Source organism: Sus scrofa, chromosome 1 (assembly GCF_054392235.1).
Source record: "Sus scrofa isolate SSC_HxYL_T2T_F1_AM1 chromosome 1, Sscrofa_HxYL_maternal_Yorkshire_Landrace_v2.0, whole genome shotgun sequence".
In the NCBI taxonomy this organism is placed as follows: Eukaryota; Metazoa; Chordata; class Mammalia; order Artiodactyla; family Suidae; genus Sus; species Sus scrofa.
The window spans coordinates 43,122,765-43,146,738 of record NC_139383.1 but is presented as its reverse complement, the minus strand read 5'-3'; the positions used below and the strand labels follow the sequence as shown (position 1 = coordinate 43,146,738).

At 38.2% G+C, this 23,974-nt stretch overlaps 1 protein-coding gene across 6 annotated transcripts in view; it reads right to left on the bottom strand.

Annotated features, from left to right (window-relative positions):
* Window positions 1–14,342: 14,342 nt before the first annotated feature.
* The window catches only part of FAM184A (family with sequence similarity 184 member A), a 109,241-nt gene continuing 99,609 nt past the window's right edge, over window positions 14,343–23,974 (bottom strand). For 2 of the 6 annotated variants that reach the window (XM_021088987.2, XM_021089003.2), the window contains 4 exons: window positions 21,243–21,360; window positions 19,268–19,372; window positions 16,279–16,481; window positions 14,343–14,693 (listed from right to left, as the gene is read on the bottom strand). In XM_021088987.2, the coding sequence (XP_020944646.1) occupies window positions 14,612–14,693; window positions 16,279–16,481; window positions 19,268–19,372; window positions 21,243–21,360 (508 nt within the window). In that variant the 3' untranslated portion in view covers window positions 14,343–14,611. Of the gene's footprint in view, window positions 14,694–15,850; window positions 16,930–19,267; window positions 19,373–21,242; window positions 21,361–23,974 lie in introns of those variants that run through there. The other 4 variants (XM_085016432.1, XM_085016433.1, XM_021088983.2 and 1 more) reach the window with 3 other exon arrangements.

The following is a 23,974-nucleotide window of genomic DNA, read 5'->3' as shown; positions in this document are numbered from 1 at the left end:
AAAGAGACTATCTTTCCTCCACTGTATGTTTTTGCTTCTTTGTCACATATTAATTGACCATTGGTGTTTGGGTTTATTTCTGGGCTTTCTAGCCTGTTCCATTAATGTATATTTCTGCTTTTTTTTTTTTTTTTTTGCCAGTACCATACTTTTTAATGACTGTAGCTTTGTAGTAGAGTCTGAAGTCAGGGAACCTGAGTCCTTCAGTTCCATTTTTTCTGTTCCATATTGTTTTGGCTATTCAAGATCTTTTGTGTTTCCATACAAAATTTCTCTTTCTGATTTTTCATTTTTAGTATATAAAAATGCAGTTGAATTTTGTATGTTAACTTTGTATCCTATGACTTTACCAAATTCATTGATTTGTCCTTTTAAGGTTGTTAGCAGTTGCCTTATATACTGTGGTGAACCTATGTTGGGTGTGTAGATATTTAAAATTATTATATCCTCTTCTGAATTGATTCTTTGATCATTATGTGGTGACCTTCCTTGTCTCTTAAAATATTCTTCATTTTAAAATCTATTTTGTCTGATATGAGTATTGCTACTCCAGCTTTCCTTTGATTCCTGTTTGCATGAAATATTATCTTCCATCCTCTCACTTTCAATTTGTATGTGTCCCTCAAAGTGAAGTGAAGACAGAATATATGTGGATGTTGTTTTTGTATCCATTCAGCCAATCTATGTCTTTTGGTTAGGGCATTTAGTCGTTTTACATTTAAAGTAATTATTGATATGTATGTTCTTACCTCCATTTTATTAACTGTCTTGGATTTGTTTTTTGTTGCTCTTTTTTCTTCCCTTCTTCTCTTGTTCTCTCCTCTTGTGGTTTGATGACTATTGTTAGTGTTGTATTTGAGTTGATTTTTCTTGTTTGTGTGTGTATCAATTGTAGATTTTTGTTTTGCAGTTGCCCTGAAGTTTTGATATGAGCCTATATATATATATGAAATTGTTTTAAGTTGTTGGTCCCTTACTTGCATGTGCATCTCCAGTGTCCTGCATTTGTACCTTCCTCATCTCACAATTTCTGATTTTAGTAGCATATTTGTGTATGGATGATTTCCTACCTTTATTGTGTGTATCCCTTCAGTGGTGATCCTTGTCATTGTAGTATTTTCGTTTCTAGTTGTGGCCTTTTCTTTTCTGCCTAGAGAACTTCCTTTAGTATTTGTCATAAACCTGGTTTAGTGGTGCTGAATTCTCTTAGCTTTTGCTTATCTGTGAAGCTTTTGATTTCTCCTTCAAGTCTGAATGAGAGCCTTGCTGGGTAAAGTATCTTGGTTGGAGGTTTTTTCCTTTCATCACGTTAAGTATATCATGCCACTCCCTTCTGCCCTGCAGAGTTTCTGCTGGAAAATCTGCCAATAACCTTATTGGGGTTCCCTTGTATGTTATTTGTTTCTTTTCCTTAGCTGCTTTCAGTATTTTCCCTGTGTCTATAATTTTAGTCAGTTTGATTAATATGTGTCTCAGGGTGTTCCTCCTTAGGTTTATTTTATATGGTACTCATTGTGCTTCCTGGATTTGAGTGAGTGGTTCCCTTCCCATGTTAGGGAAGTTTTTGGCTATTATCTCTTTGAGTATCTTTTCTGTCCCTTTCTCTCTCTCTTCTCCTTCTGGGACCCCTATAATATGGATGTTGGTGCATTTAACATTGTCCCAGAGTTCTCAGAGACTCTCTTCATTTATTTTCAATCTTTTTTCTCTTTTTTGCTCCACATTTGTGATTTTTCACTAATCTGTCCTCCACCTCACTTATTCATTCTTCTGTTTCCTGTATTCTGCTATTGGCTGTTTCTAATGAATTTTTTAGTTCAGTTATTGTATTTTGCATCTTTTCTTGCTTAAGTTTTATATCTTGTATCTCTTTGATCAGTATTTCCTATAAGTTATCCATATTTGCCTCGTTTCTTTGCCATGTCTTGCATCATCTTCAGCATCAACCATCTAAAGTCTTTTTCCTGGAGGCTGAGAATCTTCTGATCACTTAGCTGTTTTTCTGTTTTTTTTTTTTTTTCTTTATCCCTTATCTGAGTTATAGTTCTCTGTCTTTTCATTTTTATAGGTTTCTGGTGTGGTGACCTTTTTACAGATAATAGAGTTGTAGCCTCTCTTACTTCTGGTGTCTGCCCCCCTGTGGCTGAAGTTGGTTTGGGGGCTTGCTATAGGCTTCCTGATGGGAGGGACTGATGCCTGCCCACTGGTAGGTGGAGCTGATTCCTATCCCTCTGGTGGGTGGGGCTTTATCTCTGGGTGAGATTAGAGGAGGCTGTGTGTGTGGGGGGGTGTCTTTAGGCAGCCTGTTTACTGATGGGTGGGGCTGTGATCCCACCTGGATTGTTGCTTTGGCCTGGGGCTTCTCAGCACTGATAGGTGGGGCCAGATTTTCCCAAAATGTCCATCCCCAGAGAAATGTATGCTGATGAATATTCCCAAGAGCTTTGGTTCCAATGCCTTTCCCCCACAGCAAGCCACATGCATCCCATTTTCCCAGCAGGTTCTCCAAAAACTGCAGTCAAGTCTGACCCAGATTCCTATGGAGACTTTGCTTTGCCCTGGGACCCAGTGCACATGAAAGTCTGTGTGTGCCGTTTAAGAACGGGGTTTCTGTTTCCCCCAGTCCTGTGGACCTCCTGCACACAAGCCCCACTGGCCTTCAGTGCCAGATGATCTGGAGGCTCTTTCTCCCAATGCCAGATCCCCAGGCATTGGGACTTGACTTGGCGGGGGGCTCAGAACTCTCACTCCTGTAGGTGAATCTCTGTGACAGTTACTTTCCAGTCTGTGGGTCTCCCAACCCAGGAGGTATGGGGTTGCTTATATCACATAATTGCCCCCCCACCTCTTAATGTGGCCTCCTCTCTTTGTCTTCTGGAGTAGGATATCTTTTTGTAAGTTTCCGGTCCATTTGGTGTAGATTGCTCAGCATTTGGTTGTTTTTAGGAGAAAAGTTGAGCTCCAGTCCTTCTATTCTGCCATCTTATTAATCTCGTCTCCTCATGAAGCATTTGAGGACATCCTGGTCTTGTTCATGATCTTAGTGGGAATTCTTTCAGCTTTTCACTGTTGAGAATGATGTTAGCTGTGGGTTCGTCATAAATGGTTTTTTATTATATTAAGGTAGTTCCAGTCTATGCCCACTCCCTGGAGAGTTTTTATCAGGAATGGGTGTTGAATTTTGTCAAGTTTTTTTCTGCATCTATCAAGATAATCATATATGTTGATATGGCTTATCACATTGATAGATTTGCAGATATTGAAGAATCCTTGCATCCCTAGAATAAATCCTATTTGATCATGGTGTATGATCTTTTTAATATATATCTGTGTGTGGTTTGCTAATGTTCTTTTGAGCATTTTTGCATCTATGTTCATCAGTGATATTGGCCTGTAATTTTCTTTTTCTTTCTTTTTTTTTTTGTGGTATCTTTGTCTGGTTTTGGTATCACGGTATTGGTGGCTTCATAGAATGAGCTTGGGAGTGTTCCTTCCTCTGCAATTTTCTGGAAAATTTTCAGAAGACGTGTTAACCCTTCTCTGAATATTTGGTACAACTCAGCTGTGAAGCCATTAGGTCCTGGACTTTCGATTTTTGGAAGTTTTTAAAGTCACATTTTCAATTTTAGCACTTGTAATTGGTCTATTCACATTTTCTTTTTCTTCCTGGTTCAGTCTTGGTAGGTTGTGCCTTTGTAAGAATCTGTCCATTTCTTCTAGGTTGTCCATTTCATTGACACACAGTTGCTCATAGTGGTCTCTCATGATGCTTTTTGTTTCTGCAGTGTCAGTTGTAACTTCTCCTTTTTCATTTCTAATTTTATTGATTTGAACCCTCTCCCTTTTTTTCTTCATGAGTCTGGCTCAAGGTTTGTCAATTTTGTTGGTCTTTTCAACGAACTAACTTTTGGTTTAATTGATTTCTCAATTTTTTTTGTCTCTATGTTATTAATTCCTGCTCTTAATCTTTATGATTTCTTTCCTTCTACTAATTTTGGGTTTTGTCTGTTCTTCCTTCTCTAGATGTTTAAGGTGTAATGTTAGGTTGTTTATTTGAGTTATTTTCTTTCCTTAGACAAGAGTGTACTGCTATAAACGTCCCTCTCAGAACTGCTTTTGCTGTGTCCCATAGGTTTTGGCTTGTTGTATCTTCATTGTCATTTGTCACATATACATTTTAATTTCCTCTTTGATTTCTTCAACAATCCATTGGTTGTTTAGTCTCATATTGTTTAGCTTCCAAGAGTTTGTTTTTCTTGCTTTTTTCTTGTAGTTGATTTCTAGTCTCATATAGCATTGTAATCAGAGAAAATGCTTGAAATAATTTCTATTTTTAAAAATTTACTATGGCTTGATCTGTGCCCAAGATGTGATCAATACTGGAGAATGTTCCATGTGCACTTGAGAAGAAACTATATTCTGCTGCTTTGGGGTGAAAAGTTCTATAGATAACAGTTAAGTCTGTTTGGTCTAGTGTGACATTTAAGGCCTGTGTTTCCTTTCCTTGTTGATTTTCTGTCTGGATGATCTGTCCTTTTCTGTAAGTGGGGTGTTAACATTCCCCACTATTATTGCATTACTGTCAATTTCCCCATTTAGGGCTGATAGTAGTTGCCTTATATATTGTGCTGCTACTATGTTGGGTGCATATATATTTACAATTGTTATTTCTTCCTCTTGTATTGATCATTTGATCATTATTTAATGTCCTTAATCTCTTGTGACCGTCTTTATTTTAAAATCTATTTTGTCTGATATGAGTATTGCTACTTCTCCTTTTATATAAATTCCATGCATGTAAATTTTCTTCTATCCCCTCACTTTAAGTCTCTGTGTGTCCTTAGATTTGAGGTGGATCTCCTGTAGACAGCATATATATGGGTCTTGCTTTTGAATCCATTCAGCTAGTTGTCTTCTTTTAGTTGGAGCATTTAATATATTTGCATTTAATGTAATTCTTTATAATGATTTTTATTTTTTCCATTGTAGCCAGTTTACAGTGTTCTTATGGATAAGTATGTACTTATTGTCATTTACTTAAAAAATTTTTTTTTTTGGATTGATAATTTGGGTCTTTTTCTTCCCTTCCTTATTTTGTTGTCTTCTCTTGTGATTTGCTAACCATGTTTGGTGTTTGGCCTGGTTTTTCTTTTTTATGTGTTTGACCATTATAGTTATTTGATTAGTGGTTCCCCTTATGTTTTGATATATCCATCTATATGATTATAGAATTGTTTCTGCCTGTTGGTCTCTTAATTTCAAATGCCTTTTCAATGCTCTGCATTTGTCCTCTCCTCTTTTCATGCTTGCTAGTTTAGATATCATATTTATCAATAGGTGGTTTCCTACTTTTAAATTATCTTTGCCTTTACCAGTGAGATTTTTCATTTTTAATATTCTTGTTGCTAATTGTGGTTTTTCCTTTTCTGCTTAGAGAAGTTCCTTTAGTAGTTAATGTAGAGATGGCTTGGAGGTGCGGAAGTCTCTTAGCTTTTGCTTGTCTGTGAAGCTTTTGATCTCTACATCAAATCTGAATGAGAGCTTTGCTGGGAAGAGTATTCTTGGTTCTAGGTTCCTCCTTTTCATCACGTCAAATATATTTTGCCACTCCCTTCTGGCTTGTAGAGGTTCTAATGAAAGATCAGCTGTTATCCTTATGGGAATTCCCTTATGTGTGATGTTGCTTTTCCCTTTTGGCTCTTAATATTTTTTCTTTGAAGTTAGGTATTGTTAATTTGATTAGTATGTGACTTGCTCTATTTCTTCTGGGGTTTATTTTGTATGGAATTCTCTGTGCTTCTTCCACGTGAGTGAGTGTTCCTTTCCCATATTGGTAAAATTTTCAGTTATAATCTCTTCCAATTTTTTCTCTGGCCTTTTTTTTCTCTCTCTCTTCTCCTTCTCAAACGCCTATGATATGAATGTTGGTACGTTTAATGTTGTCCCAGAGGTCTCTTAGACTGTCCTATGTTTGTTTTTATTCTTTTGTGTTTACTCTTTTTGGTAGCAGTGATGTCTACCATTCACTTATTTTTGTTCTTCTGCCTCTGTGACCTTGCTATTGGTTCCTTCTAGATTATTTTCTATTTCAGCTATTGCACCATTCATTTTACTCTTTAAATCCTTTAGCTCTTTGTTATAAACACTTCTTTTAGGTTCTCGATCTGTTTCTCCATTCTTTTTCCAAGATCTTGCATCATCTTTATAATCATCACTCTGAATTCTTTTTCTTGACAGTTTGTATGTAAATGTTGAAGCAGGTGCCCAGTCCTGGTGTTCTCAGGGGTAGGAGTGGTTCACATGTGCCTAGAGCATATGTTGGTAGTAATGGTATCACACCTCTTCTCCTATAGTTGGGTGGCTGCTAAGGATAGGGATAGGGTCTGTAAGGCAGGTGGCAGTATTTCATCATTCACAGGATTGCTTTTGTAGCTTCAGGGGTAGCAGTATCTCTTACAGGCCCTCCTGCTAGCAGGTAGCTTTGAGGGTTTTTTCAGATTTTTTTTTTTAGCTTGCAATGCCAGCAGTTTCTCCTACCACCTCTCTCTTTGCTGGGTAGGCTCCAGGGACTGCTCTCTGTAGATATAGGAGCAGATGCTGCTGTTCTGCCAGCACTCCCCTTGCTTGGCCACTCTATGGATCTCTCTCTAAAATCTCAGGGGTGGGGGGGCTTCTCCCTAATTGTTACTCACAGGTTCTCTCTGCAGCTACAGGATGTGTGTTTCTGGTGGTCCCTTCCCCTGCCTTGCTGCTGGTAGGAGTGCTCTCTGTAGGCCTGCAGATCAGAATGTGGATTAATGGGCCTCCCCTTGCTGCCTTGGTGGGGAAAAAGTGCCCCTGATGTGAGCCTTGGCAGGGCCACTCCCTGTATTTTGTGCTTTTCTCCTGTTGGGCACCCCACAGCTCTGTTGGTAGGTGGGCCCTGGTGGCCTTCTGGTGGGAATGGACTCTGCTACCAGCAGCTCTTCTGGTGCTGCCCCACTGGTGTGAACCTCTGCAGATTCTCTAGGTAAAGCTGAGACACATGTGTTTTCCCTGCTCAAGCAGGTCACTGATTTTTCAGGGAGTGGGCACTCCCCCCAGCAGCTTTTCTGGTGCTGCCCCACTGGCATGACCCTCTGAAGATTCTCTGGGCAGAGCCAAGGCTCATGTGTTTTCCCTGATCTCTCTGGGGATGCATGCCACCACCACTGGCAGCTCTTCTGGCACATGCTGGGCTCCACTAGTGCAGCTCCAACAGCAGGAACTGGGAATTTGTATTATCCCCCCAGGCAGTTGCTTCACCTGGTCCAAGAAGTCTGTAGCCCCATGGGTGGGGCTGCTTCCCAGCCACTGATGGACAGCCGCTACAACCAAGTTGTCCCCCCTGCCCACCCTGTGTCCTGCAGTAAGTGTCCTGCTGGTTGAGAAAGCAGGTGTAGGGAAAAAGGCTGTACTGGTGGATCCCACCCTTTCCTTCTGGCACCCCCAAACAATGGTGTCTAGCCTCTAAACCCAACTTGGTTGCCTCTGCTTAGATGCTGTCCATTGTGGTTGCCCTATGCCCTAGTCCCTCCAGGCTGTTTCTGCACAGCCAACCCTGGTTTTTTCCCCCACGTAAAAACCCCAGCTCTCTCTTTGGGTCTGATCTCTGAGGCCAAAGTTTAATTCCCAACACCTGTTGGCACCCACCTACAGTTCCCATTGCCCGTAGCACTGACCATTTGTGGAAGATTGCCTCCTTTTTAACTGCTTCACGCCATTCGTCTAGAGCTCCTCCTCCATTTTTGGCTTATCTCTTCACTGGTGGGGGAAATTCCTGGGGTGCAGGAACTATTCTTTCAGCTCCCTCCTGGAGAGAAGGTCTTGTCTCGTTTCTTTTCACTTCTTTTTCTCTTGTTCTTGTTCTTTCCTCTTTCTTACATCCTATCTGGTTTTGTAATGTTTTTCTTGTTCTATAATAATCTTGAGGTCTTTTGTCAGTTTTCACAAATTTTCTGTGTGAATAGTTCTACATGTAGTTGTATTATTCTCAATGTATTTGTGGGAGGAGGTGAGACTTACATCCTGCTACTTTGCCATATTAGACCTCCATGTTCTAGAGAAGTTCTTTAATATTCTAAAGCTGGTTTGATGGTGCTGAATTCTCTTAGCTTTTGCTTGGCTGTAAAGCTTTTGATATCTCCTTCAAATATGAATGAGAGCCTGCTGGGTAGGGTATTCTTGGCTGGAGGTTTTTTCCTTTCATCACTTTAAGTATATTGTGCCATTCCCTTCTGGACTGCAGAGTTAACTGCTGAAAAATCAGCTCATAACCTTATTGGGGTTCTCTTATATGTTATTTGTTGCTTTTCCCCAGCTTCCTCAGTATTTCCTCTTTGTCTTTATTTTTGGTCAGGTCGATTAATGTGTCTTGGGGTGTTTCTCCTTAGGTTTATTTTATGTGGTATTCGTTGTGCTTCCTAGATTTGAGTGAGTGATTCCTTTCCCATGTCAGGGAAATTTTTGGCTATTATCTTTTCACATATTTTCTCTACCCCTTTCTCTCTCCTCTTTCTGGCATCCCTCTACGAATGTTGGTACATTTAATGTTGTCCCAGAGTTCTCTTAGACTATCATTTTTCTTTTCATTTTTTTCCTTTATTCTGTTCCATGTAAGTGAATTATACCTGTCTTCCACCTCACTTTCTCATTTTTTGCCTCCTCTATTCTATTTGTTCCCTCTAGTGAATTTTTTAATTTGTTATTGTATTTTTCGTCTTTACTTGTTTAATCTTTAAATCTTCTATTTGGTAAATGTTTCTTGTAATTTATCAGTCTTTGCCTCCAGTTTTTTTTCCCCCAAGATTTGGGATCATCCTTATAAAGTCTTTTTCATGTAGGTTGCTTCTGAACACTTCACTTAGCTGTTCTTCTGGAATTTTGTCTTGTTCCTTCATCTGGCTCATATTTCTCTGATATTTCATTTTGTCTAGCTTTTTGTGGGCTACAGGTTTGTAGCCTCTCTTGCTTCTGGTGTCTGCCCCCTTGTCAGGGAAGTTGATACAGATGCTTGTGGCAGGCTTCCTGATGAGAGGAACTAGTGCCTGCCCACTGGTAGGTGGACCTGAGTCTTATCCCTGTGGTGGGTGGGGCTTTGACTCTGGGTGTGATTAGAGGGAACTTTGTGCTTGGGAGGGCTTTAGGAAGCCTGTTTGCTGATGGGTGGTGGTGTGTTCCTACCCTATTTGCTGTTTGGCCTGGGGCTTCTCAGCACTCATGGTGGAGCCAGATTCTTCCACTATGGTGGCCTTTAGGGGAATTTGTGCTATGGTTATTCCCTGATGGTTATTCTATGCCTCCAATGTTCTGCCCCCACAGTGAGACACAGCAGACCCTTGTTTTCCCAGGAGACCTTCCAAGAACCAGAGGTAGGTCTGACTCAGATTCAGATGGAGTCCCTGCTTTGCCCTGGGACCTAGTGCACATTAAACCTAGCATACACCCTCCCAAGAGTGGGATCTCTGTCCCCCCCCCCGCCCCGCATCCTGTGCAGCTCCTGTGCATAAGCTCCACTTTCAATCGGGGCTCCTCCTCCCAAGGCCAGACTCCCCAGGCTGGGGAACATGATGTGGGGTTCAGAACTCACACTCCTGTGGGGGAGCCTCTGCAATATAGTTACTTTCCAGTCCTGGATCATCCTCTCTGTGGGTGTGGGATTTCTTATATCATGAAGTTGCCCCTCCTACCATCTCAATGTGGCTTCTTGTTCTGGAGTGTAGGATATCTTCTTTGGTAGCTTCCAGTCTATTTTGTTGATGGTTGTTCAGATAGTTGTAGTCTTGGTGTTTTCATGAGAGGTGGTGAGCTTGAGTCCCTCTACTCTGCGATCATAAGTTTTGATCATACCTACATATGATTGGTTATGAAGATGACAGAATGAAGTAGGTCGAGATATTTAATTCTTAGTTCTTAACTGTAAAAATCAATTTGAAAACTGCTAAAGAATGATATTGCTGGAGTTCCTGTCATGGCTCAGTGGAAACAATCTGACTAGTATCCATGAGGATGCAGGTTCGATCCCTGGTCTTGCTCAGTGGGTTTAGGATCTGGAGTTGCCTTGAGCCGTGGTGTAGGTTGCAGACACAGCTTGGATCTGGCATTGCTGTAGTATAGGCCAGCGGCTACAGCTCCAATTCGACTCCTAGCCTGGGAACCTCCATATGCCATGGGTGTGGCCCTAAAAGACCAAAAAAAAAAAAAAAAAAAAAGTAGAAGAATGATATTGTGATTATATGGTGTATGTCCTAGTTTCTGGCACAGAGCCCTTAAAATCATTGGCATTTCCTAAGTGATAAGAGCAAAAAAAAGGTGTCTTTTTTTTTTTTTTTTTGTCTTTTTGCCATTTCTAGGGCTGCTCCTGTGGCATATGGAGGTTCCCAGGCTAGGGGTCCAATTGGAGCTGTAGCCACCGGCCTACACCAGAGCCACAGCAACATGGGATCCAAGCTGCGTCTGCAACCTACATCACAGCTCATGGCAACACCAGATCCTTAACCCACTGAGTAAGGCCAGGGATCGAACCTGCAACCTTATGGTTCCTAGCTGGATTTGTTAACCACTGAGCCACAATGGGAACTCCCAAAAGGTGTCTTTCTTATGTTAATAGGATGATATCTGGATTCCATCTAAGGATGGCTGCCAAGAGAACAAACCATGTGATTAAAGGGTTATAGCTCCTTTTTCTCTGGGGAGAGGAGCAGAGAGGGGCTGGAGACTGAGTTCAATCACCAATGGTCAATGAATTTAATTAATCTATTTAATGAAGCCTCCATAAAATTCAAAGGATGGGGTTTTGAGAGCTTCCAGGTTTTAGGCCACCCAAACACTTTTTTGTGCCACTATTCTGCATCCCCAAACTCGTAAGGACAGTAGTAGCTCTTTTGAGAATTAAGTCGAATTAGAGAACATCCCACTGGTGTCAGAGAATTGGATGTGTAGGGAAATTCCTGCAACGTAAATTGGAAATTATTGACCAATTTGTCTAAAAATTCTAGCATAAAAATAGTAATAATCCCTTCTCTGCAAACACTCTTGCTCCTTTGACTTCCTTCCTTCTGCTGTACTTACCTAACAAAATCCTAGTCCTGGTTACCTGTAATTACCCATTCATGTAAACCTGCATCCAAGCAGCTCAACATGGTCAAGGAACACAGTCATGCTGATGGGTGTCAATATAAACACATAGCCTCTGAGCTCAGTCAAGGCCTGACCTTTTTGTGCTTCTCTAGTACATGTGCCGTACTTGACAAGACAACTGTTTACTCACCTGTACTAATTTATACCTTTCTCAAACTCTCTCACTGTCTTTTTAGGAAGGTAGGGTAAAAAGTGTCCATTTTGCTACATAGCCCAGGAAACTGACTCACAGAGGTTAATATACTTGTTGGTGTCAGAGCCAGTACTAGGGAGCCTCAGAGGAGATAAACTTCCTATCACTGAAGTAGGACAGTATACCTGGGGATGTTACTTAGGAGATTCAAATATTCCATGGGAGATTAGAAGAGATGGCCTTTAAGGCCTCTTCTAACTCCCCAAGATTGTAGGATTCCATGTTGCTTTCTATAATCTATCAAAAATGTCTTGCAGAAACTTTCTCTTCAATCACAGTGTTAACAATGTTACAGTACATCTTTAACCATCTCTTTAAAGTTATTACATTTAACCCAGTGACAGTTTAAGATTGTTACAAAATTATCCCTTTTCTCCTCTTTTTCCTGCTTTCCCTCCCCAGTATCACAATGTGATGAAACAAAACAAATGCCATCTGACTCCATATCACCTTCTCTTTCCCCTTAGCTGTGTAAGCCAAGTTTCTTTTATTCATTTCTTTTTAAAATTAAAAAATTTTTTTGTCTTTTTAGGGCCACACCCTGGCATTTGGAGGTTCCCAGGCTAGGGGTTGAATTGGAGCTGCAGTCACTGGCCTATACCACAGCCACAGAAACATGGGATCCAAGCCTTGTCTGTGACCTAGACCACAGCTCACGGCAACGCCGAATCCTTAACCCACTAAGGCCAGGGATCGAACTTCTGTCCTCATGGATGCTAGTCGGATTCATTTCTATGGAGCCACAATGAGAATTCTGAGCCAAGTTTCTTCAGAGGGGTTTTCACTTACTCTTAAGTTTCACCTCACTTCTCTGGAGTATAGCTTTTGCTGCTGCCATTTACCCTGACCCTGCTTTTGCTAAGACTGATTTCTAATTGTCAAAGCAAATGGACATTTTTCATTATTTCCCTTTTCTCATCTCTACAGCACTTGATCTTGTTGGATGCTGCTCTCTTTGAAATGCTCTTTTTCCACAACATCATGCTTTTTGGGACCTATAACTATAACTCTCATTCTCATTCAAGCCCTGCTTGCCCTTAAGTGTTGGTGTCCTCCAAGTCTGTGCACAACCCTATTCCTTGTTTTTATCTACATAGCCTCGGCTTTATTTTTCTCGTGTGCCATATACCAGACCCTTGTGTTTAATTGCCTTTATTATTCCAGAGAAACTTTAATTTCAGCCTGTCTGAAATCACAGGCATCTTTTGCCCACTCTTCATTTTCTTTCATGTTCCACACATATTTGTCACCAACTCCCACCAGTTCTGCATTTTCACTCTTTATTTCCTCATTTCCATTCCTCATCAGAACCAATTAAATAAGTCTCGAATTGGTCTTGTGGTTAGTCAGGTCTGTATCTTTTCTGAACAAATTGTGGCCAATATGCTGACTTTAAAAATTTGAAAACCTAATCATGCTATTTATTACCTGCTCCAAAGTCTAGAGGATCAAGCTGAATTTCTTATTAAGCATCCCAGGCTGTCTGTAGCATAAAAAGTATGGGTTTCAACATTTCCTGGTTATGTGTGTGTGTGGCTGGGGGAATCACAAAGAGGATACTTCAGGTTCTTCATCTGAGTGGCTGAAATTGGTTAAACATGTTAAAATTATACTACAAGGTAGGTGCACAAGAAATGACTGCTCTCTTATTATGCTCCATGATTCTACAGGATTACACTGAGCTCTCTGGATGCAGCTGATCTGCTCTTTCCTGAATGTTGTTTCAGCTTGTGCCTTACATAGCCTCACCTTGGGTCTGTCTAGTTAATTCCTACTCATCTTTCAATACTATACTTGGGTACCACTTTCATATCCTGCTTAGGTAGCTTGACACCTTGGGTAGGTAGTCACCACTTAGGCAGAAATCACTTCCTCCTCTCTGCTCCCACTGTACACTCTATAAATCTGACTTCTGGCCCTTCTGACATTGCTGTTTTTAAAAAAAGTTCAGTTCTGAACTATTTCTGCAAGTATATGATTAGCTCCTGGGGGACAGGCATTCATCATCTTTGTATGCCCCTTATCTAGGATGTCACCTGCAGGAGGTGTAATCATCAAATCCATGGTAACAAATGTCCAAGTTATGAGATAAGTATAAACTAGGGGCAAAAGTTAGCTTATAGCTATATTAAACATTAATCACTGATATAAACATTAATCACTTTTTGTTGGAAAATTCAGTCACTTAGTTGAAGAAAATATTCAAAGCAAGCACTTTATAAAAGCTTTTTTTTTTTCCCCAGGATAATTTCAAAAACACACTACCAGCTGTGCCTACTCATATGCAATGGTTTATTCCTTGAAGATTTTTGTGAGGATTAAATGAGACAGTCTTTCTACTGGCCCCTTAGCACAGTGCCTAACACACAACAATCATTTTTAAAAGTTGGCCTTTAACATTATTATAATCATTCATAGATCATGTATTTGCATTTTTATTGTTCACCAGGTTCTTCTAAAATTTGCATTACCGAATCAGCTAAATTTGGCACTCTTGGAAATTGATGCACTCTTTCAGGCCAAGGTGGGCTGAAAACTTGAAGGAACAAGGGTCTCGCCAACATAGGATAGTGGTAGGTTGAGTCCTTGTTCATGTATCAATATTAAATTGCCTACTTAGAAAACTAAGAAGCTGGGTTAATAATACTGAGCATAGATGCTGTACTAGAAATTCTAGGTCCTCAACTATCAGAATCATTTTTAAAGACACTATAAATAAGTTGCAGTGTTTTATACACTTGAAAGCCCATCATTTCCACAAGTGTTTTCATTCTAGCCTTGTAAAATTAGAGAATGCAGTTCATAGTTATATACAGTAATGAAGCAAATGAATAGGTTATAACATTATTTCCCTATCTTGATTTTGTTATTATTGAAGTAAAATAATTTGATATTTTATGACTGTATGTAGTAAAACTTTTTCTGGCAAGTCTTACCTGGAATTTTAAAGTATTCAAAAATTAAAACTTGCTAGAAAAAAAGAAAAACATTGTTTGTTCTAACAAAATTTATTATGCAGTAATTACAAAGGTTAAAGACTTCCATCTCAAATAAAAATAACTGTTATAATTACACACATTATATAGTACCTTACTGAGTGATTCCAATAAATACCACAGGAAATACAGTGTACTTTCACTTGGAGAGACAAATACTTTCTCACTCACAGTGTGTGACACAGGAAAGCCCGTTCACATAATGATCTGTATAAGGTCATGCTCTCAGTAACAGTCCACACAGAGCTGTGCCAACACATTTCTTTCAGAATGTGAAGTACCGGGCAAACCACTCCTGGCGCTGGGGATCTGGAGAAGCCGCCGGGGAAGCTTCACTCTGAGGAGGACTGAATTCATAAAAAGAGAGACATGTAACCCAGCAATAAGCTGTTTTGCCAAATGAAGGGAAAAGCACATAAAACATCAGGGCAGGTGACCACGACTGGTACCCTACATAGGAAGATGCGTTTTAAAGATTTGCTACTTCCTCTATGCTAGACTGTGTTCTCCACTCCATGAGAGTGCAGCAGCAGCTGGGATGAAGTCCGTTAAGGAGGAGCCACATTACAACCATTACCAAAAAACAAAACAAAAAAAAAAAATCAAACAGTTGAGGAAAATAACGTGACCTTCTTTGGATAAAAAAGTTCAGGAGGAACTGTGGGAAATAAGAGAGAACAAGATAACATTCTTCTCGTTCAGCACCTTTTCTTTTTTTAGTTAAAATTTTAGAATCCGACACAAGCATTTCTTACTGAATGTGTCCTTAAATATAACTAAGTTAGGTAACTACAGTATAGTTTTTTCCGTATGTATATTTATATTAAACTTTCATAATTCCGTAAGCAAATACTCTAGGGGAAAGGAGTGTATTAAAAAGCCAATTTCCCCTCCATCTTAATAGTTATATAATTTATATTTATCTTAATTCTAACTAAAGAGTCTTTGGGCTAGTTAAGAAAATAAAAGAATCCCTACCGTCTTTGGGGGAAATTACAAGGCACGCAACAATGTGTAATGGAAACTCCACTGGTCATGTTCCTTGAGCCCATGCACATGCATCTTACTGATACCTGAACATACCCATGCACAGGGGGAAATAAGCAACACAGAATATTTAGCAGGAGACACATTCAAAGGTGTATTTGACTACTTTTCATTCTTGCTATTTTTTTTTCTATTAAAAATAATGTCATTAACTGGTCATTAATCACTTAGCCTAGAAAAATAACCATCTGCTTGTAAGATTATTATTAGTGACACTGAGATTTAGTAAGAATAGTCAAAAAATTCTTAAACGGCACAAAATCAGTTATAGTAAAGTAAGCATAAGATGACAGTACTTCCTGACTTTATTTAATGGATAAACAACTGGATTGTATTCAAATCTTACTTGTTAATACATTTAGTCAAGAACTCTGAGATAACTTAAAATTGGAATGTTAATTATAGAAAATTATTTTTTCTTCTAAATTTCCTACTCACTTTTATCATTAAGTCCCCAGACCTTAAGTATTTTTTATTTTGGCAATAAGCACATATATTTATAAAAAAGGGAAAAATAAGCATATAAGAATAAGAAAGAAAAACAACTTAATAAATAAAAAAAATTCTGAAGTTCTGCAATAAGGATGGATGATTAATGAAAAATTGATAATTCTAAAAATGAAGCAAGTTTATAAATGTTAAAATTTTAAGCATATGAATTACATTAGCACCTCTGAAGCATTTAGAAAATTGACTGACAAGAAAATAGAAAAAATCTTTTTTAACAGTCAAAAAGTTCTCTAGAGAGGTAATAAATATATTTTGCAAATATTTCACAGTAAAATTTCTTTTCCTAGGCTGTTATTAAAGGAGTAGATGTCTGCAATAGAAGGTAAATTTCTCAAGTTAAAAAAGAAAAGAAATCACTGGTGAGACGGGGCTCACCTCAAAAATGTCTTGGGCTCTTTGGGTGGCACTGGCTGTGGAAGTGGTTTGCTGCTGTTGAACTCAATATCGTGGACTGGAGAATTAGGAATGGGATCCAGGCGGTTAGGATGTCCATTGCCCACTCCACCAGATTCCAGAGCACTTAGATTGGGAACACTCACAAACCTGTTTGTTGGTGATTTATCATTCTTCTTCTTTTGCTGCATTAAAAATAATACATGTGAGGATGGTCCCTGCATAAGGACGAATGAGAAAACAGGAACTGTAGCAGATATAAATTTGGCATGGGAAAATTTTGAAAGCTTGATGTTAAATTGGGATGTTAAAATGAAGCAGTGTTACCCAAAGTGTGGTCTGGGGATCTTTGGAGGTGCTCTTTAGCTACATGGAATCCTCAAAGACAGACATGCTGCTAGGACAGAAAGAATGAGGGAGAAAGGTTAAGGGATTGTTCACAGGGAGGGGAGAAGGGGATGGAAAGAAGGTCAAGGGTAGAGATACTGGAAGGGTAAGGGGGAAAGAGGAGATCTTGCGGATATCATGAGGGTAAATGGGTTTAGGCTAAAATTAGGAGAAGGTAAAAAGTTAACAATTTTAAAAGAGAGTTCCGTGAACTTTAGCCATCTGTCAAAGGGAGGCAGTCCTTGCCTGGAAAATAAAAGGAATGAGACAATGCTTGGCAAAGTAGTTTGAAACAAAGCTCACATTCCTACCTAAGACTTAGAGCCGACCTAAAGAAATAATTTGCTTTAAATTCATTGCACCACCTCTCTGAAAAGGGAAAATTAAATCTGCATACTTAAGTCTCATTTACCAATTAGTTCACTATTGGCTCACAATCTTAAAAATTTTAAAGTTATAAAACAAAAGCAATCAACATTTTTATCTTTTAATTGGTATTTAGCATTAATAGATGAAAAGAGCAATACCAATGCAGAGTATTAAAATCTGTCCGCTTTCAAATCATTAACTTTAGTCTCTATTTTACTCACATCTGTGGAACCAACAAGCATCATCTTGCTACGTGGAACAAAAATGAATATGTATGATAATTTGAATATTCCTTGTACTAATGAAGTGCATGCTAATTTTATGAAATAATTTTTTTGCAAAACGATTCCAGAGTTTGAAAACAATTCTAAATGGAAAAGATGGTGCTTTTCCTCTATTTATAATGATCTATCTAGACATTGTTCTCTATATGATGTTTTCCCTGCATCACAAAGTCTCTGGAAAAAAAAGCCTATTTTGTATAATTGCAAAAAGGAACAATAATACCTTTTTCAAAACTATTTGTGAAAACTGGATCACTATTAAGGGTCAAAATTTACAAAGTTTATCTTTTGCATCTTCTTATTGTAGTCATGAGAGGGCATAATTAAACCTACTTCTGCTTTCTACTTAAGAAATCAAAATGATCACTGGTAAAGTTTACAGTAATAGTTTTGTGGCTAAAAATCTAATTCCAATAAAATAAGTAAAAAGAAAAGATTTCTAACCTTGTTTCAGCAAGTCTTATAATCTAGCTTTTATGACTCTTTTTTTTTTTTTTTTTTTTTTGCTATTTCTTGGGCCGCTCCCTTGGCACATGGAGGTTCCCAGGCTAGGGGTCTAATTGGAGCTGTACCCACCTGCCTACGCCAGAGCCACAGCAACGCGGGATCCGAGCCGCGTCTGCAACCTACACCACAGCTCACGGCAACGCCGGATCGTTAACCCACTGAGCAAGGGCAGGGACCGAACCTGCAACCTCATGGTTCCTAGTCGGATTCGCTAACCACTGCGCCACGACAGGAACTCCCTAGTTTTTAATTAAAAGCTTATTTCACCCTAAATAATGAACTGAAAAAATGTAATTAACTATACTCATTCATTCACCAATTATTTGGGAGGGTTCTATGTGTCAGGCACTATTTCAGGCTCTGGAGAGACAGCTATAGGCTTCCCTACTTTAGTCATTACATTTTACAAATAATTTAAGTCATTCTATTTAAAAAAAAATTAAGTTTAATGTTTGGAGCACTTTAACTTGTGAAGGAAGTATAGATTCCACCTTTATAACAGAGAGGTTTTGTGAGTGTTAAAAGCAGACATTTTTATGGCTAAGGGCCTAAGAGAAATTAGATGTGATGTTCAAATTAATTAAATTTGAATAAAAAAACCATTTTCACTTAGCACTTTTACTTCTACTACTGATTTCTGCTAAAAGATAGATATATAATCCCTACTAAGCAATATACGTAAACATTTTTTATTACCTTGTTCCCTAGAATAATCTGTAAAAGCTTACAGAAAACATAATTTTGCAAATGAACAAATATTTGTTGAATGCCCACTATACCCATAGCACTACGGTGGGAGCCACAGGAAGCTGGGATACAAAGCTGTATAAGACTGAGCCATGTCCATTTCATTTGTCTACAAGATTCCTCCATCTGTCCTAAGACAGCAACAAAGTGTAAGAATAGGTCATGTTCACTCTTAATCGTTAAGGAAGGTTAGGTAAGACAGAGAAGTAAGGCCTTTGTTTCTCTGAAGTTTAGTAGGCAACAAAATACATGTCCAGCCCAAGACCCATTAAAATGACAGGCCTTAACTCAGGGAGAGCTGTTAGATATACAGGGCTTGGAGCAGATTTTAGGACCCCCATAGGGGATAGTGAACACTAAGGAAATGACAAGAAATTATCTTGAGATTCAGAAGTTAAGTTTTTTGTTTAAGAGATATGAAAAACAAAAATGAAATAATCATGGTTTTATAATATTCATAAATATTGTTTTAAGGAATATGAATTTTCAACAAATGAGTATTATTAGCATCTTATTCTAAAAATGAGTACATAAAGAATTCAATTCATAGATTTTAGTGCTAAATTATTTAGGAAAACATTTTTAAGCTTTATATCCTATGCTGCTCTAAATATTTTATAAAAGTTTTAACCAAGTTTTAAACCATATTCCTATTTTACAATGTTTACAGCACATACCTTAGTCAGTGGATTAATAACACCAACAGTAGGACTTGAGTTAAACACTTTGTTGAAGTTAGTTTCTCGATTGATCAATTCCAGCTGATAAAATTTATTATCCTCCTATTTAAAAGAATTACAAACATTTCTTAAATATTTTCTCCTGGATATTTAAAAACTTAATTGTATAAATGCCATTTCATTCAAAATTTAATATGAAACTCGAGTGAAAATTTATGTACCTTATTCAAAGATTTGTAGATCCAATTGCTAAGGTCTTAAAAGTCTGCGGATGGGTAAATTTGCAACACCTTTCAGACCCTATGTTCCAGGATTCTTCTCTCCCTTTTCATAGCTTCTCCCTCCAAGACTGGATCTAAATGTTTTATTAGGACCATCTCTTTTTCAGAGGGTTGACCGTGTAGTTTGAGCAGGCTTAACTTGCATTCATGGAGCTGTGTGCATGGCTGAGTTGCATCTATATGTGAAGGTGATACTATGATGTATGATTATTCTTGAGTACTGGAAAAGTATTTGATCTTGCCTAATCTCCTCTCTGAGACATCGATGTATTACAGCAGTGGTAACCAGAGAACAGGGAAAAAGTGAACAGCCCATACAGAGATAAGCCCTTTCCTTTGGCTTCACCAACATGTGCTAATTGAACAACCAGACTGTAGGACGTAAACACATAAGTAAACCCCCTTATTCTTCCACCCCCTCCCAGTTACCACTGACTATCATTTGCATCATTAATCTCAGCCCACAGGATCAGGGTGTAGTGAAAAGAATGTCAACCAACCCCGTGTCTAGAACTGGAAAATCAATAGCTATTTCTACCATAGTCGAAACACATTAATATATTTGCTAATTTCACATGTGGAATATAAGGTAATTTTCCATGAATCTACTGCTGTCAGAGCAAGCTCTGAGGCCTGTTCTCATGTTCACAAAGCTGGGAAAACTGGGTGGTCAGTGAGATGAAGCAGTACATAACTCTGTCCTTCCAACACCTGCAACTGGGTTCCAGGTATGAACCTCCATCAACTACCTTTGTTTTTGGCAGGAACTTCTAGTCCCAGAAAACAGGATGACTTTCCTAAATGCTCAAAGAAAGGCTTAGGTAAAAGGACTTCAGAAATAATTCCTCTTAGGCTCTTTTTACATGCCAATGTCCAAAGTTTTTATCAAGAGATCAATGAGCAAACTAGATGTAGATTAGCATTCTATATCTAGTTTTACTATGATTTTTCCTTGTTAGCAGTAATAAAAAGCAGTATTTTAATTGATCAGGTCATATCATTTTTAGAAGACCCTGAAATGTTTTATGAATTTTAAAACACTTGTGTATTTTTTTATTCTTGAGGAATAATGACTTTTAATGAAGATGGTGCATTTATTGTTAATTCTGTATTTTCTTCCCCGATGGACTTCTCAGAGCCCCGAACATTTCAGTGTGGACTGAGACTCTCAAGAGAGAGCCTGTAGATCTTAGGCTGGAACCCTAAAAAAACAGAACCCTTTTTCCATGAAGTATGTCTTTGGATCAGGTTTTAGTGAAACACACGTTAGGAAGTTAGCATGACTAACAGAAGTGTACAATGCAGGCTAGTGTGTGAATGTGTTGACTGTTCTTTGCTATCCAATTCTACATGTACAATACACACACATTTCAATGGTATATTAACTCTGTACTGGCAATGACTTATTAGGCATTCTGTATGTATTAAAAAGACTTTCTTTTTAAAAATTACTAAAAAAAAAAAGACACAGTCCACATACACTAATACCAAATTTAAATTATAAAGTTACTTTGTATTTCTTATCCTTATATAAACATTTTAATGTGTTCAATCACAATACATATATTTTTTACTTTCACATTTGTTTAGCATTATTTTAAAATGTTTTTTCATATTTTCCCAAGGAACAGTCTATCGATTAATAACATAGTTATATTACAACCCTCTCCCTCAAAACCAACACAACTTACAATTAGTTTCTTTATGACCTGGTCTCTTTCTGTAAGCATGGCTTTTAATTCTGCAATCATCTGTATATCTTCTGGTTTTGATTCTCTCATTAGATACTTTTCTTCCATTTCTTCTAGTCTAAAAACAAAACATTTAGTTCATTGATATGACTTGGACATACTCTCTTGTAATGTCTACATTTTCCAAATTAGTTCAGTTGACCACACAAAAATTTTAAAGTTTTTCATTAAAACTTGTAAGCATAATGACATGATTGCCTCAAGAGGTAGTGTTATTAAAGGCTTTCCATGGGTAGATGATGTTATTAAAGGCTTTGCAGGTTACATTTGGAAAAATTCACTCATTTTAAATCATTTAAGCATATATGTGAATGAGGTGAGGTATGCTCTGTAGAAGAAATAATATGCTGAATAATACTGACCTAGCAATGCAGATTTGATGCTGGGAATGTAGGCTTACTATTTTATTAGAACTTACCCACATATACATTATTATGTGATAACATAAGGGTTGGTAACATATATAAAAAGGACAGAAGATACAGAGGAAAGGAGAACAAAGGACACACACATAGGACATCATTTTTTCCTGGCATATAGGAAATGCAGTTTACAAATTATATTATCAGCTAATATATATAAAATGAAAAAAAGTTCATCAGATAAAGAGAAGAATTATATTTCCTTCTAGGCCTGTTCTGCCCTGAATGAAATGAGAAGGTGGTAGGACTAAACGCCGCTGAAGACTCAAGAAGCCATTTTTTATGAGCAGAGGTGCTTCGGACCCTGCATAATCTAAGAGTATAGGACAGGGCAGACTAAAGAGGTTGCAAATGGAAACTGCTACCTTTCAATTCTAGAAAATTAAAATAATTAGAACAATTTAAAAACATTGTTTTCAAAATACAAACAAAATTAAGCTCAATAAAAATTAGTGAAGATTCACAGAAAAACTGATTAACGCTACAAATAATTGAGTAATCTACAAATACTGAGTAACTTCTAAATGATCTATCTTCTAGGAATCAGTGATCCACTCCATTCCAGAGGGACACCAGACCTGTGCATTTTAGTACTTTTAGTAAACTCACTAACTCAGCTCAAGCCAAAGACTGAGAGAGAACATTTTTGGCTCCCTACGCACCCACAGGACTACTGTTCTAACCTGGCAGGATCGGAGGCTCGAGAGCAAGGAAGTGTGGGTTTAGGGATCAGTGTGAGGCTAGGTTCCTTATCTTCACTTTTGTTCTCCTGTGACAATTCACTGCGCTCACATAAAGTGACTTGCATTTTATCATGATGTGGCATCACATGGACAAAGGTTTATATATATTTTACAGCCAGCGGTTTTGAGAAGCTTGAGAAACAGTTTAATACTGGAGTAGCCACAAGGTGTCACTGGAGTACTTTCTTTATCAGTAAAAGCGAGGTAAGAGATTTTTGAACAAGATTACTTGGTAGTAAATGTAGCTAAAAAACACAATTAAAAAAAGCCTTATTTAAAATAATTACATCTAATTATTTTAAATAATGAGAAGTTAAACTGAGTCCAAAACAGTCAGTTACAATCCCTGAACTAAGTTCCAGTGTCCATTTTTGTTTAACATTCTTTACCTATAAAATTATCAGTTAATCTCCACAAAATATCTTTACAGCACCAAAAACTCTCTTAAAAGATACCTGGATATCAAAGGGGAAGAAATAATTGATTAAATTGAAGAAACATAATCCATATAAACACAAATAGGAAAGCATTAAAGGAGAGAACAGGTAATATGATATAGATTTAACTTATAAACACATTTGCAGAATTATTAGTCTTTTGAAATCCTGATGGGAAGAACACTTAGAGCTCTTCCAATACCCATTCAAACCAACACCAGTCAACAGTTTTTTTTTTTTTTTTGGTCTTTTCTAGGGCTGCTCCCACCACATATGGAGGTTCCCAGGCTAGGGGTCCAATCCGAGCTGTAGCCACCAGCCTACGCCAGAGCAACACAGGATCCAAGCTGAATCTGCGACCTACATTGCAGCTCACGGCAAAGCCGGATCCTTAACCTGCTGAGAAAGGCCAGGGATTGAACCCGAAACCTCATGGTTCCTAGTCCGGTTCGTTAACCACTACGCCATGACAGGAACGCCATGACAGGAACTCCAACAGTTCCTTTTTTCTTCAGTTGCCCCACGCAGCTCTCTAAGCAGCTGCTTCCCAAAGACTAAGTGTGAATGACTAGTGATGATACAGGGGATGATTTTTAGTTTGTTCTCCTTTAATCTTTCAGATCATGAGGAAGAAAGTCTGTTTGGTTCTGTGTACCTTGACTGGCCCTCATAACATACATGCTGATCACACTGTTTCCAAACATTCAGGCAGACCTTGAGCATCAGTGCTAGCCAGGATCTAATAACACTGGTATTTTCACAGAAGCTACATTTATGTAATTATAGCTTAGCTTTTATTTAGAACAGTGGTGATGATGGTTCTACTGCAGAGATAAAAATTTAATAGGAAAAGTTAAAATGAGTCTATTAAAAATATTGAGAAAATAATATCATGGTTAAGTCAGAAAAGACCAAATTCCCAAAGGCTGTATAGGAAGGATTAATGCCCAGGAAGCACTGCCTTGAGGGACCCACGCAAGTACACATACAGCCTTTAACTCAAGATACAGATTCCCAATAGAAGTAATACAAAGAGAGAACAGACAGAAGTAGAAGATATAAAATTACTA